The 15,616-nt window shown below is 51.7% G+C and overlaps 1 protein-coding gene across 1 annotated transcript in view; it reads left to right on the top strand.

Annotated features, from left to right (window-relative positions):
• Positions 1-7,891, top strand: part of RBM38 (RNA binding motif protein 38) — a 17,201-nt gene extending 9,310 nt beyond the window's left edge. Inside the window, exon 3 of the mRNA XM_009274047.1 lies at positions 5,697-7,891. Coding sequence (XP_009272322.1) covers positions 5,697-5,997 — 301 coding nt within the window. The 3' untranslated portion in view covers positions 5,998-7,891. The remainder of the gene's footprint in view (positions 1-5,696) is intronic.
• Positions 7,892-15,616: the final 7,725 nt, after the last annotated feature.

Below are 15,616 nucleotides of genomic sequence, written 5' to 3'. Positions count from 1 at the left end.
GGGAGACCTTATTGCAGCCTTCCAGTACCTGAAGGGGGCCTACAAGAAGGCTGGAGAGGGACTTTTTACAAGGGCATGTAGTGATAGGACAAGGGGTAATGGCTTTAAACTGAAAGAGGGTAGATTTAGATTAGATATAAGGAAGAAATTCTTCACTATGAGGGTGGTGAGGCCCTGGAACAGGTTGCCCAGAGAAGTTGTGGGTGCCCCATCCCTGGGAGCCCCATCAAGGCCAGGTTGGATGGGGCTTTGAGCAACCTGGTCTAGTGGAAGGTGTCCCTGCCCATGGCAGGGGGGTTGGAACTAGATGACCTTTAAGGTCCCTTCCAACCCAAACCATTCTATGATTCTATGATTCAAATCTGTCATCCAGGCCGTGGTTGGAGGTGTTACTTCACCAGAGGTAGTTTTCATGTTGCTGTCATGGACAGCTGTGGCTATGCTCAGCTTGTTCTGCAGTACCACCTCCCAACTGAAGCCCGGCACTGCCTGCCATCACATGTTGTGGCAGTGTGGGTGTCCCTGTAGCAGCTAACGGGTCAACTCTAGTGGAAATGGAAGCCAAATTCCTGGGGTCAAATGCCAGAATTTGTGCCTTCACTGGCAGACACAAAGGCCTCTGTTTCTTTTATTCTTCAAGGAATAAAAGGCTGGTCGTGGTGGTGACATTTGTGTGCTGATCTCTGTGAGGTTGCCAAGAGCCCTCTGCCCCTCCTTGTTTCCCAAGTGTTTATGTGATGCTGTGTCCCTCTTGACAGAGGGTTGCAGTTGTCTCCCACCTCTCCAGAAGCGGTGAAACCAGCTCGCAGCGTGGCTGACAGAGATCAAGGGGGTCAGGAACTCCTGCTCGCTGCTTTCCCAGACCCATGCAGCTTGCAGGAGCTACTTAAGGCTCACACGTAGGAAGTCCTGCAGGATGGGGGAGAGCTGAGAAGGTGCAGCTAAAACATGTTTTAGGTGTAAATCTGACCTAAAATAATCAAATATATAAAATGCTTCTGAGATAAGCTCTTCTGAGATGGAGTTGCTGATGAGGGAGAGGGCCTCGTTAGCTTGTTCCTCTTCCTTGCTGTTTGGGAAGGGGTGTGGGACACATGGCCATCTGACTGGTCCCTTCTTCCTGGCTGCCCTTGGGGCTGCTGCTGCCCACCAGCTACCCCTGCCCTGCAGCTTGCCCCCGGCAGCCCTGCCCTGCCAGTGCGGTGGAGAGAAGCGGGCGACGGCAGGTTTTAAAAAGTCCGCTCTTTCAGCAGGCAGCACCTCCCAGGAGCCAAGGGCGCTGGTAGCTGCAAGCCTCACCTGATGCATTTGAACATCTCCACCCAGGACTGCACCGAAAACGGGCTGCTTTTGTTCTGTCCTTCATATTTTGCACAGCAAAAGCAGAAGCCAAGTCTGCACCTCCTCTGCCAATGGCTCTGTAACCATCTCTTTTGTTCTGTGTCTTTCAATTTTGGCTGCTGGGGCAGCGTGGCGTCGTGCCACGTAGTTAGGAACGTGGGCTAGCGTGGCGGTCCCGTCTGCCCTCCTGCACCACGACGGCCCTCCCGAGTCCCTCCTGCGGCCACTGCCGGCTCTAGACTTAGGTTTGACCATGCTTGTTGCGTTTTGTGGCCTTTGCCCGCGATTAATTGTAATGCCATAAGCATCTCGTATGTCTGCTGTTCGCGGGATGACTTTGATGTGTGGTGGCGATGGCTGATCACTTGGTTGACGTTTTATAATCACATTGTGTGTATTCTAGATGAAGTTCTCTTCTGGCTGGCAGGGCCCGTCGTGGGGGAGGGAGGAGAACTGCAGGGAGAAAGGGAAAGGCGTCTTAAAACACAGATGTGACTCATTCTGTAGAAATTCAGATTAGAGTTTGCTGATTTTTAGAAAAAGAACTCTAAAAGAGCTTTTTTCCCCCTGAAAGTTCTTCAGAAATAATGGAAGGGGGGGAAATAAGTTAAGATCTTCTGTGGATGCTAAACGTAGCCAGTAGAGAACTTCATCGTACTGCACTGGTTTTGTTTTGTTTGTAGCTGCAAGTCATCAAAGTGACCTTACCTTGGGTTGTGTGTTTTGTTTTGATCGATGAGTTGTCATCTGTCCACCTAATTCAGAAGTCCAAACTGCATATCGTGATTGAAATTTATAGCTAAATTATTAAAATCCCACAGACCAGAAGAACCTTCCCTTTTACATAGAAGCAGATTCTGGAGTTGCTAAGTGTGATTTTCTGGTGCAGTAAACTGTGGTGTGTGATGTGCACTTGTGTATGTATTGGGCTGGGATGTATTTCTGGAAACGGAGTACAGGAATACTTACTGTCTTCTTAGCTAATGGTGCTTTTTATTCAAAGTAGCATTGAAGAGCTGGAATTTTTCCTTGCTGAGCAAAAAAAAGTAGTGCAGGATGTCGTGGATTTGCTGTCTCTCTGGAGCACACCATGGGAGCTGCGATGGAGGAGCTGTGTACGTGAAAGCAAAGCTGACATGCGGAGTTCCTTGGCGATGAGTTGGGAGCGTGCGCTCGCCCTGACGGCCCCGCACGTGGCCACGTCCTCCGCATGGGGTGTGCCAGCTCCAAAGAGCAGTTGCGTGGCGGCAAGGGACATCGGGGGGTGACCTGCGGAGCTGCTCAAACAGGATGATGCTCAGGCTGGGTTGCTCAGAGGCTCTCGGACCATCCTCCTGGTCATTTTGCAGGCGCAGGCTGAACGCCTGTGTGCAGGAAAAGCGCAGGTCCCTCCTCTGCTCCTGCTGGTGGGTGTTTTTTAGTGAGTCCTGAGTGTGAGGATTGTGCATTTGGTTTTTTGTTGTGTTTGTGGGGTGGTTTTAACTTTATCAAGCCCTGGAGTAGCAGCAAGCCCAGTAGTGGGACACATGTAGGGAGAAGCAACAGGCAGCCAGAGCATCTGCCACCAATCTGGGATGCAGGCTGTTGTCCAAGCTGCCGATTTACGAGGGGGTAGAGCAAGAGGCCTGGGTGGGGTCCGCTCATCTTGCCCCCGACGGTTGCATGGGCCAATGCCTGTGGGTGCCTCTGCAGACCCTTTCCCCAGACGCTGGCAGGCCAAGAGAGCAGTATTGCACCTCTGCATTATTTAAACCAAAACAAACCAAAACAAACCCCCAATGACCAAGCGTGAGGAACCTCTGGGTTGGGACTGGGCCCAGCTCCTCGGAAGAGGTGGCTGCTGCAAGTACGCGACATTATGAGCTTTTGGTCTGAACTGGCGCATAAGCTCTAGCTCTGATTCAGCCATGCTGGCCTCAGTTTAGATCAGAGCTAAACCAAAAGTGATTCAGTGAATTTCTGCCACCTCATCTCATTCTCGTTAGTCACAGGGTGATACTGGGTATGGTGCATTTATGGACTGAAGGGCTCCGAGGTCCCTCTCTCTGCACTACACCGGGGATGGCTCTGGCCTCTGGAGATGGTCTTGCACTTAATCAGCCAAAGGTTGAAGTGCTGCTCTCCACCATCCATCCTCTTCCCCTGTGCTGCTCCTCGGGGGGAGCCTCATTATATCTAAGGACCCTGATTTCAGAGACAGTGTTGCTGGGGGGGGGGCAAAGGAGAACAATCATTCTTTCATCGTGCAAATTGCTTCAAGAAAAACCGAAGTGCATTTGTGAGTAGGAAAACATGAGAAACCTCGGTTCAGATGAGCACTTGTTTACCAGAAGCCTTTCTCCTGCCTGAAGAGTGGGTTAAACCATCCGGTGCTGGTTGTAAAGCAAATGGGAACAGTCCTGTAACTGCTAGACAGGGGGGACCAGCCCCAGGTGGACCCCAGTACATTGTAGGTGGTGGCTGAGACCTAGGACGGACACTCGGGTGGAACGAGGGCAGCCAGTGAGCCATGCAACAGAAGTTTCCAGTCCCTGGCTGTGAGTCACTACGGAGCACCAGAGCACCAGGTCCCACTGCTGGGCAGCGTGGTGAGTCTGCTGGGGTTTCCGACCCTGGAGATCAGATGGACGAGTGGGCAAGATACCCTCTCCCTGAGCAGCTGAGCTCAGCTTTAGAGAGCAGGTTAGGCATGTACAAGCCTGCCTCTTGTGAAAAGCCTGTGGGAGGCTTTTAAAAGTGGTTGTGTTTGAAAATGTGCTGTCACACACATCCACACAAAAATCCCCAAAATATTTGAATCTGCATAAGCTCTTTGCAGAGTTTTACCTTGGTTTTTTGGTTTGGCAAAATCCGTTGGGTGTTGGGGACAGGGTGGAACGAGCTCTCTGGAGGATGGCTTTTGGTTCGTGCTGTTGCCTTACGTGATTCAGCAAGCAGCCAGCCAAAGGGACCTTTTCCACAGCATGCACTTTTTGGTGCGCGTGGCTCTTATCTTTCAGTGGTCACATGCCATTTGCTAGTGACAGCCTGCACACCCCTATTTCTTAAACAAGCCCCAAATCTGTCAAGCCTGCAAGTGACAGCCTGCACACCCCTATTTCTTAAGCCCCAAATCTGTCAAGCCTGCGCACAATGGAGCACTCTGCTGCTGAGGGCTGTGCAGGCAGATACTGTTTGTGCTCTGCAGTTGCATGTGCATTTTTAAAATGCCCATTTTTGTCTGGCCCGTGGCAGTTTGCATGGATGGACCTAAACCTTCAGGTTTGCACAGTTTTTGCTCTTGTTTGAGGCCTGACTTGTTGTGGGCCCTTTGCAAAATACAGCCCTTTCATTTTGCTGCTTTTTTTTTTCTTTCTTCCTCATTAGCAGTTTCTAGCAAATTAGTGGGCAATCCTGCATTAATCATCTCCAGGATCTTTCAGTCTGTGGACTTTAATTGACTGTGGCGTTGTTAAATTCCTCTGAGCAGCACGGCTATCTCGGGGCAGGGGCAAACCAGCTGGTGAAAAGCAACAGTTTAGGACCTGCATCGAAAGGGCAGAGGAAATGCCGGGGGCCAGCTGGCCGCAGAGCCTGGATGTAAAAGCTCCTGGGCACGTGAGCATCGCTGCTGGGCCGGGGGCTGCTGGCATGGTCGCTACTGAGGAGTGTTACTGAAGGGGAGAAAACCAGAATTAATATCTCATGTTTTACAACAAACACCCTGTAGCACTGCCCTAAACATCTAGTGTTATGGAAATGCTGGCTTAAATGTGTAGTAGCTGGTAACAGCTGGCAAGCTGGAAGGCCCTCGGCTGTGCCTGGGGACAGTGGTCATTCCTGGTGGGACACTACCCTGATGGGACAAGCGGAGGAGTGAGCCGGTGCCGGGAGGTGCCCCACAGGGGCTGTGGGTCCTCGGGAGCCTCCACCAGGGTTTGGGCAGTGCGGGGGGATGCGTGGACCTGGAGGATACGGGAGGTGACGAAGCTGCCAGTGCTGGCAGGGACAGGCGGGGCACGTGGGGGCTAGGGAGATACGGTGAGCCAGTCAGGCAGGGGCTGTGTCGCGGCCATCCAGGGAGGTTATTTTGGGGACCAGCAGGACTGGATAGTGGGAGATACACGACATGGAGACCAGGGTGTGTGTCTGTTCTTGCAGTCCATGCTTCACCTTGCACTACTGCCACCCTTGGGGTCTAGGAGTGTTTTGCTTTTCATTCCCTCCACCCTGAGCAGCACCCCTGACTCGAGGGCAGCACTGCTGGGCAGCACCGTTTCTGTGGCTGATGCACATGAATTTGGGGGGGAAGGAGGGGGACATGCAGGCTGGAGGGAGCTCAGCCCCTCGCTGACTCTCTCCCTTTGCCTCCACAGACTCACGCCTCACTATGTTTACCCCCAAGCTATCATCCAGCCCAGCGTGGTGATCCCTACCCCTGTGCAGTCCATCACGTCTCCCTACATCGACTACACCGCCGCCAGCCAAGCCTATTCCCAGTACACCACAGCTGCCTACGATCAGTACCCCTACGCTGCTTCCCCCGCTGCCGGGTTTGTGGGATACGGCTACACGGGCGCAGTCCAGCCTCCCATCACCACCAGCAACCCAGCGGCGCCCGCCACCGCTTTTGTGCAGTACCAGCCCCAACAGCTGCAGCCCGACCGCATGCAGTAAGGGCCCTGCCCGCGCCTTTGCCACCTAGGACAATCTTTTACAATGGAAGGATACGACTAGGACAACAAAAGCAACAAAAAAAAACCAATAAAAGAAACAAAACAAAAAAAGAAAAAAAATCACCCCGCCCCTTTATCCCCTTTACGTAGGTGCATATCAATACCTAAGCTATTTATAGTGTTAAGGGCGAACCCAAACCCTTGCAGTCTGACTGTGCTCATGAAAATGGACTTCTGGTAAGTTGTTTTTTTCAATCTGGACAGATACTGTCTTGAAGATGTTCTAAAAGTGACTGAAATGTTTCACAGGAAAACTACAGATTCTTGCACACATCACAGTCTGCTTCCATCACCCGTGGTCGTCTTTCTGGCCCTACCCCGTCAGCCCTCCCCTCCTCATCAAACCTGCAATCCTCTTAATTACTGTTGAGGTACAGAGGTACTCGGAGAACATGGAAAAAAGCAATCTTATTTTTTGGTTGTACAAAAACTTTGTAATACTCAGAGATGCCTTACAGAAAAAAAAACAAAAGAAAAAGAAAAACTATTTTTTAATATTTATTGCGATTTTATTCGCATGAGCTGTGAATTGCAGACAGAAGAATAGTAGTATCTGCCTTGTTTAATTCTCATTTTACTAAATTATTGTATGTAGGTAAAAGCTCTTAAGTAATTGCTGAATCACTCAACATGCAAAAGGGAATATTGGCTTGAAGGAGAGCAGAATATTCCTTTAGTCAACGCACTGTACTATTTTCTTATTGTAATTGTTACTCTGTTAAGATTATCTCAAATTTAGGTATATTTTTAAATGCAAAAAACCAACCAAGAATACCGAACATTTTGTCTACTTTGGTAGATCTTTTGTTACAATGCTGCAACCTATGGAGACATTTACAGTATTTATGTAAAAGAGATTTGGGGCTGTTGGCCAGCAAAGCTTAGGAGAATTATGAGTGGAGCAAAAGAGAAAAAGGTGTTATGTCATTGAACAAATGGGTAAACGTAACCTTTTTATGCCTATAATCCAACAGCCAAATAAAGGAAGAGAACAGACGATGTAAGTTAAGTGCATTTCTACAAAGAACAGCAATAAACTGTTTTAACTTTTAAAATTATTCGATACTGTATGGTACCATGTTTGCTTGGCTGGAGTCCATTAGGGGGTACTTTCAAATTGACCTGATCTGGCTACGCTGGGCCTTCGCCTGCGAGCATGCCAGGGTGGGTTGGGAGCATGTGGCCTGCGGTGCAGCGGAGCAGCAGAGCCTGGCAAGAGCCCCTGCTCGCATCCTGACCCAGCATTGCATCACACAGGCATTGCCTGGGCACAGCCGTCCCTCGCAGCGTGTCCCGTGCACCGTTGCTCACTCTGCACGTCCCAAGTCACCTGTAGCTCTTGGCACCTCGGGGTTTTTGAGCTCTTGGAGCGTCGTGCCGGAGCTGTGCGGTCCCCAGTGCTTGTGCCCAGCACTGGGCGCTTGCTCACACCCATCCTGTGTGGAGCAGAGGGTGTAAAGTGCTGCCATCCTGGTGCAGCTGCAGTGGAAACCAGGACAGCTGAGATCAGATCTTACCCCAGAATCCTCAGGATATCACTTTCCTTCTGTTATTTGCTTAGAATAAGTTTTTTTTCCTAAATGGAATCCATCCAAAAGTGAGTGGTCTGCCAAAGCCCTGTCCCAGTTCAGGGATCTCTGATCCGGCCGGGCATGGGCAAGCTGTGGGCAGTGGTGAGGCTCTGGCAGGGTGCTCGCACCCCTGAGCTTCCTTTGCGTTACTCAGCCACATTCGACTTTCCCTCACCAACTTGCTTTAGAAATTTGGTTCTCAGATTTTGACCATTACAAACTGTGAATATTGGCTTTTAAAAGTAAATAAAATTGCTCTATTTGAATGTGCTAGTTATCTAGTTCATCTCTGTAAAGGTTACAGCAGCACTGGTGCCAGGAAGTCCCTGCATCTTTGGCACCAGTGTATATTGCTGTTCAGAAGGTGATGACGCCTAAAGCCATCCTGGGGGAAGAGGGTGCTGTAGGATGGAAGCAGAGCCAGTTCAGCACTGTATCTGATCAACTGCCCTGGTGAACTTAAAGGCACACAGTGGGCACATCTAACGTCATCAGTAGACCTCAGAGTAAACAGCCCATCTCAATGAATGGAAACAGCTCATTCCTCCCTTGCTTATATTGCGTGAGAATGCAGATCCTGGTGGGGCTCTTCGTCCTGTCCAGGGTTTTGCTTACAACCATGTGGGTGACATTTATTTCCTTTTTAAGTAATTAGTTTCTGAATACGGCTGTGGGGCTGCCAAAGGAGTAAGAGCTGAGCACCGCATCCAGCACGGCATTGGCGAGGAGCGCAGCCTGGCCCGAGAAACCTGCCTTTGAAGTACTATCGGGGGGCGGAGATTATTCCGCAATTCTTCTTTCTCCCTGTCATGAGTCTTTCTGAGGAGGAGGAGGGAGGGGAGGATTTCGGAGGCGGGTGAGGATGCTGGGAGCCGTGTTGCAGTGCCCGTCCTCAGGCAGCGCTCCTGCCTGGCTCCAGCACTGCTGAATGTCAGCTTTTGTCTTCACTGAGGACCCGTGTCTCCCCAGGTCAATAGGAAGACCGAGGCCTCCGAAGATTAACTTGTCATTGGAAAAAAAAAAAATGTGTCCGGTACATTTTAAAGCGAAAAGAGTGATGATTTTCCATTTAGCTGACTCTAATTTCCTGAAAGGTGGCCAAAACTGCCAGGAAGCGAGGGCGCAGACAGCGCTGAACAGCAGCACGCCTCCTTCGCGCGGCACCCAGCCCGCCACTGTCGAATGCCATTCCTGGATCCCGCTCAGTTTTGCTCCGGGCTCATTTTGAGAAACAACCACATCAAAACAACAGCCCAACCTGCCGCCTTCCTGTTTGCAAAAACCCAACTGTGAAATTGTGGCTGGGCAGGATAATAATGAAATCCGCCGTCCAGCTTCCCGGGTGGAAGTGGGGTTGCAATGGCAGGTGGCAAGGGAAGCCTGCAGCACTCCAAAAAGGAGCCCGAGCGCTTCCTTGGCCCGGTGCTAGGCTGGGAAAGTGGGAAGAGCCTGACGGGTCGCTGTGTTAGAGGGACAAGAGTTAAATGCGGTGCATGAGCGGTGGGGTGTGGATGAGAGGCAGTGGCTGCGTAGCTCCTGACTGGTCAGGGTAGCGCAGGCCAAGTGCTTAAATCACCTTGCGATTGCTTAAAAGCGTAATTTTTTTGTTGTTGTTTTGGGGGTTTTTTTAATGTGTTGCTTGATGGAGCATCCTCTTTCACCTGCACCGTGTGCCTTATGTTGTCCCAGGACAAAGCGAGCTCACCCCAGGCAGCTCAGCTCTGCTCCGGGCAGACAGGAGCCCAGGGTGGGCACGGGCTGGGGAGTCACGGTGCTGCTGTAAGAGCTTCGGTGCGGCAACGCGGAGCTGCAGAGACGCAGGGAGGAGCGGTGAGGGCTGGCTGCTTTTGGCAGGGCAGCCCTGGCAGCACTGTCTGCATGACACAGGTCCTTGGGGTGGGAGCGGCTATACGGTCCGGACCTTGTCCTGGGCACTTCACCATGGCCATGCTGATGGCTGACCTGGTCCAGGCCACCTCCCAGCAGCTGTGCCCACATGCCCGGTCATTTGCATCACAAATTCAAATCTTTTTCATAGGAAACCATCACACTGAGGCTGTCAGGGTGAGCTTTGGCTTGTGTGGGCTGGAGCATGTGCAGCCCCTCTGCTGTCATGGCTGGAGCATGTGCAGCCCCTCTGCTGTCACCGAGAAGCGTCACCATACATACCAGTGCTGGGGTCCTGATCATTGCCCAGCCGAGCCCAGCCGCAGCCTGGCATCGCCTCCCTTCCCACGCCGCAGCAGCGAGCCAAGAGACAGCCCTGTACCCCAAGCTGCCTGCGGAGCTTTGTGGCTGGTGCCAGACCCTCCCCACCTGCCCGCTGCGGGAAGGGGATGGCTCAGGTGAGATTTCTGCCCTTTCCAGGCACTACCTCGCCCCGGGGTGTCCCCTGTCATGGGGGCAAAGCCGAGGGCTCTGCTGCCAGCAGCTGCCCAAACCCGCTTGTGATAAGGGGCAGGGGGGTACCGAGCCCACATCTCTGCAGTGCTCACCCTCGCTGCCCTGCGTTATCTGGCTGAGACATTGGGGGAGCCCCGTGGGCTCCCATCAGGGTCTGGGGCTTTGCAGTGGTACCCCCAGCCGGTGGCCGTCCCCAGGAGGGAGGGCTAGGGGCACCGGCAGGCACTGAGGGCACGGCCAGCCCCCACAGCCCAGCTCCCGCGGCTAATGAGCCCCAGCGCCAAAACTTTATGGCTGAGAGGGAAAGGCTAAGCGCAGGATTTATTTGCATAGTAACTGGGCTGCTGTTGGCACTTACCCTTTAAAATAAAGTTCACAGCAAAATGTTTTTACCCCCTCACATACAGGGAATGCTAACAGCATCCCTTTTTTTTTTTTCCTCTTCTGGCTGAAACTTGTTTTTCCCTCCTTTGTGCCTCTCTGAATCCTGCCAGCGTAGAGATTCCCTTGTTCAGAGAGAAAAAAAGAAAGGGGGGGTGAAAAAAAGAAAAAAGAAAAAGAAAAACTTAAGCCTGGGATTAAAAACCATCACTAAAATAGTTTGAATAACAAAGTCAACTGACTCGCCGGGAGCCCGGTGAATGCCTGTCACGTATCGCCCTTCGGCTGGGGGCACGGTCATGTGTTTCACTAGATAGTTCCTGGAAAAGCTTCTGCTCAGCCCGATAGACCTGTGGCTTCTGATACCGCTGCGCCCGCGCTGTGCTGGCCCCGCTCTCCCAGAGGGCTGCGGAAAACTTTCCAAACTTATAGAAGGGGGTGGGAAATAAATAAATCTCCCTTGGGTACCAGAGACATTGGTTCTTCTTGTGACCTGGATAACAACCAGCTGTAAATGGTGATCAGGGCTTCTCCAGCCCCAGTGGTCCTAGCACCAGCACCCCGGGGCCAGCAGCCCCGCTCTGCCCTTATTGATGTCTTTAGCAATGGGATTTATGGTTTGGGGTTGTTTTTTTTTCCCCACTAATTTTTGCATAGTTTGGCTACATAAATAATCAAAAAAAGTGGGACCTTGCATGAGATAAAAGCAGAGGGTTTGTAAATCCCCCCCACAGGCAGAGCCACCTCGCCATGTCAGACACATCATGTGGGACCACGCAACCAGGAATGTGTTATTGGGGGATTTGTACCTAAAACCAAAGCTACGTACATCGGTTTTATCCTTTTGCTGACACCAGCAGCACAAACCTGGAAACACAGAGGTGTGACGAGGCAAAGCGAGAGGGACGATGGCTCAGATAAGGCCACGCTGTGTGGGAGGGCAATTAAAGGCTCAGATTTATTAGCTGTGTGCCTGTGCTTGGGAGGCTGATGGTGGTGATGGAGAGGTTGGAGATGGAGAAATTGGTGCTGGAAAGATCAGAGATGGAGAAGTCAGAGATTGTTGTTCTGAAAGTGCTGCAATGTTTTAGGGTGAAACTGGGCACTGAAGGCACAGCACATTCCTGGTGAACCACCCTGCGGTGGGTACAGACTGTGCCCAGCCTCAGCCGCTGAACCCAGGGCCGGGATGGGGCACGGGCAGTGCCCATGAGTACAAGGCTTACGCACCTTTCTCTGAAGAGCCCTAAATATATGTGCATGAGTATATTTATTTAATTGTGGATATATATATTTAAACTTATATATAATTTGAATAGATAATTATATACAGATATGTTTAAACACACATTTATAGTTTATATATGAAAATACATATGCATATACACAAAGTAAGTATTTTTTTCCTTCTCCCTGCAGGCACCTTTGAGCTGCAGCCTCTGCAGCAACCCCTGGGCTTGCTGCATTCACATGCCATGAGCTGCACATTTACCGGAGGCGTGACAGTGCCCCGTTATCCAGGTTATGGCCCGCGTTATCCCCTGGTGCAGGGGGGGCCGGCTCCTGGAGCCGCCTGCCCGGTGTCAGGCAGCAATGGTGGGGCTGCACCACCATCACACACCCCGTCCCCCAAACTGGTGCGGTACAGCAGAGAGGAGAGACAAGCGGTACTAAAAATTGCACCAGGACACCATTAGTATCAGTGGCCCCTTATTAAAGGATGTTTTGCATCTTCTTTCAAGAGCCACCGTACTCAGCTTTAAATAGAAATGAGATAAAGAAGCGTAAGGTGAAATAATCTAGAGGACTGACGTGAGAGAGGAGCTCAACTCCCACTTTCGGAAGCGGCTCGGGCAGCCTGATCATTAAGTCCTATTGAATTGATAAGCCCCGAAGTCCCAGGAGACAATTTTTGAAAGCATTTACCCACGTAAAGCTGGAGAGTGTGGCCTTTTGTAAATCAGCCAGGAACACGTCTTGGTTTGAAAATAGCACTAAGCATCTTATTACATGTTTAACACTCAAAAGATCTTTTAAAATCAAACTAAGCACGCTTGAGTGGTTCCCATTTAATCTCTACCTCTAGATAAACACCGGGGGGTCAGCATGTGCATGCAGATACCGAGAGCCATTTGCTTTCTCCAGTAGCATCAGCTGGTTGTGTTTACATGAGCTGCTTACATGCTAGCACATTAAGCAAAGCTTGAGCTTTGCAAAATGAAAGTGAAATGAAATAAATAAATTGTACCATTAGTTTTCTGTGAGCTGGCTTTAAAATTAGCAGGTTTTAGACATAAACATGGTAGAATGAGCCCTCAGGGGAAGAAAAACCCTCCAAAACCCACATCTGATCCTTTTTCAACAGTGTATGCTACTCTTTATTTCATGCCATTTTAGTAAGGTAAACTAATTTGGTTTCCTGTTTCCAATGAATTTTGTATGTAGAAAAATATTTATACTGTATTCATACATTTATATACTATATAAATCTGATTAGAAACATGTATGTATGAACAAACATTTTTTCTATCAATATCTGTGTGTATTCATATGTGTGCGTGTGTGTGTGTGAAAGAATACATACGAATGTCTTATTTCAACTGATATTTTAACTTTTATTTCATAAATCCTGACTGCTGAAGATGCCAGATGAAGTTTAGGTTAGAAGTTAATTTAAAATGAGGAGCATAACATAGCAGCAATATAATATAACCAATTTAATGGCGGTAGGACCGGTTGATGGGTGCTCAGACATTTCAGACCGGGAGGTCCATGAACCACGCTGGGCACAGCTCTCGCCTGCCCAGCACCTGCCCACCGTGTGCTGCAGCTTTTTCCCTTTCCAGGCTCCCCGTTTGCTGAGCCCACCCTAGAGCACCTCAAGGGCTGACCAAGGCTTTGCAGGAGCCCCACCGCTTACTGCCGCCCCAGCCCAGCCTGGCCCTGGCCTGCAGGCTAAATCTGGGACAGCGTTGCCACTTTACTTAGGGCTGGAAATGCCATCTCTGTCCCAGTAAGATGCAGCCATCGCTGGCGTGGATGCAGCCGGTGTGAGGGGTTTGCTGTGAGGCTGGGCAAGGTTGGGCAGGACCCAGCCCTAGAGCCGTGCCCCAGGGTCACTGGGGTGAGCATGAGCTGGTCCGGGTTAAAACCATGTCCTGGACTGTGCTCACATTTCAGCAGGCTAGAAAAAACAGTAAAAAAATCACATGCTGGAGTGAGAACCGTGGCTGGGAGGTGGACACGCACGGTCCAGGGTCATCCTTGGCTCCTGCTGGAGGGAGCCCTGGGCTGAGCAGCACCCAGTGGCATTCCCTATCCTCTTGCCCACTGCTGCCATACGTGCACTTTGCCTGTGGGTGGGTGTCTGTCTGTCTGTCTGTCTTTCTGCATTCCCATTATGCTGTCTTCAATCAGCTGACCATGAGCACTTCTTCAGCCTCAGTCTGCTCAGTCCAGAATACAGGTATTTTGGGCGTCTGCAATCTAGACGAAAGCTCCAGTCCTGCCAGCAGCTCTGCACGGGCTTGAATGGAAAAGAAAAATTAAAATAGCCCATCAAGTTGGGTAAATGCTGCCAGGCTGGGCACTGCCAGCCGCCTGCTCCAGCCTCTCTCCCTGCAGGCAGGGAAGAAACCCCAGCCCCAGAGCCACTCTGCAGCCGCCCAGCCAAGACAGAGCCTGCAGAAAAAATAATAAATTGAATCCAAATGTTTATACCATTGGCACTGTCCAGGCCATGTGCCTAGTAAAGCTGAAGAATGCATGAATATTTTCTTATAGCTGCTGCCTAAACTGCCAGAAATGGTCGCTGTGCAGAGCATCCCAGTGCGGTGTGGGAAGAGGCCGGAGGGGGTGAGACCTGCTCGGACAGATGGACGGATGGATGGACACACACAGGAGTTGGGTCCAGGTTCAGAGACTGGACCAAGAGCTTTATGCACAGGCAGTGGGTTTGGGGGCAGGTATGGGGGTCTCTGTGCAAGTGAGGCACTGCCAGATTGTCGGCACAGTGAGGACCCTGGATTTCCCCCTGCCCCTCTTGCACACACACGTGCGCGCACACACACACACACACACACACAGCGTTTCCTCTTCCCATCCCCATCAGACATGGTGGGCTCCATACGTGTAAGGCTCTGAGCTCCAGCACACATCGTTTGCACGGCCCTGGCTCCCATGGGTGTCTGCAATCACACACACACACACACACACACGCAGCGTTTCCTCTTCCCATCCCCGTCAGACATGGTGGGCTCCGTACGTGTAAGGCACTGAGCTCCAGCACACATCGTTTGCACGGCCCTGGCTCCCATGGGTGTCTGCAATGCGTCCCGGTTGCTACAGGTTTCTGTGCTGAGATGCTTAAAAAAAAACCCCGCCCCAACCCAACCAAGCGCAGCCTGAGCCTGCTGCCCGAGAGCATCACAGCGCGACGGTTATAACAGGCTTACTCATTTCTCCAGTGAGTAAGACCGAAAGAGGAGCCCCGCGGGTGCGGGGCCGGGTGCGGGGCTGGCGGCCGAGCAGGAGCAGCTCCCTAATCTCCAGCCCCAGCAGCCAAGAGGGCGAGGGTGATAACTCACAAGAACCCTGGGCTTGCAGCAGTGGGGGGGGTGGTGCTGCCGGTTTGAGTGTTTGCAGAGTTGCCCTCACCTTGGGGGGGGTTCGTCTGCAGCATCCCCCCCAACCCGGCATACCCTCGCCCTCACCCGGGAGCCAGCGGGAGCTGGTAGTGGTGGCAACCACAGGGCATGCACCCTGGCCCACTCATCTTGCCTCTGCACTCGATGCCCTGTGGTCCCTGGGGCATAACCACGGGGAAAGGTGGCTACAGCAGGCAGCATCTTTCATCCGATAAATCACCCTGCTTAGGATGATCCAAAGTTTAGAAACTGGAGGTAGGGAAGGTCCCAGCCAAGGTCTGTCCTCAGCCGCCCCGTGGGCTGGGTGACACCGGGAAGCCAGGAGCACAGCGAAGCCTGGCGCTCCCCTGGTTCAGACCTGGGCTGGGATTTTGGCTCAGATACCTGTTTTTTTATCTGCCCCCCTTGGAGAGCCGCCAGATGGGCTGGCTGGGTCAGGCCTGTGCCTGTTCATGCCCATCTTCCCACGGCACGTGCTCATGGCTGCGCCAGCCGCACCCACCGCAGCTGCACCGCTGGCTCGTCTGCTCTGCATTGCCTGCCCTCAGCTCATGGGGAT

The sequence above is a fragment of the Aptenodytes forsteri genome, unplaced genomic scaffold, assembly GCF_000699145.1.
Source record: "Aptenodytes forsteri isolate BGI_AS27 unplaced genomic scaffold, ASM69914v1 Scaffold159, whole genome shotgun sequence".
In the NCBI taxonomy this organism is placed as follows: Eukaryota; Metazoa; Chordata; class Aves; order Sphenisciformes; family Spheniscidae; genus Aptenodytes; species Aptenodytes forsteri.
This window is presented reverse-complemented; position numbering and strand designations above follow the sequence as displayed.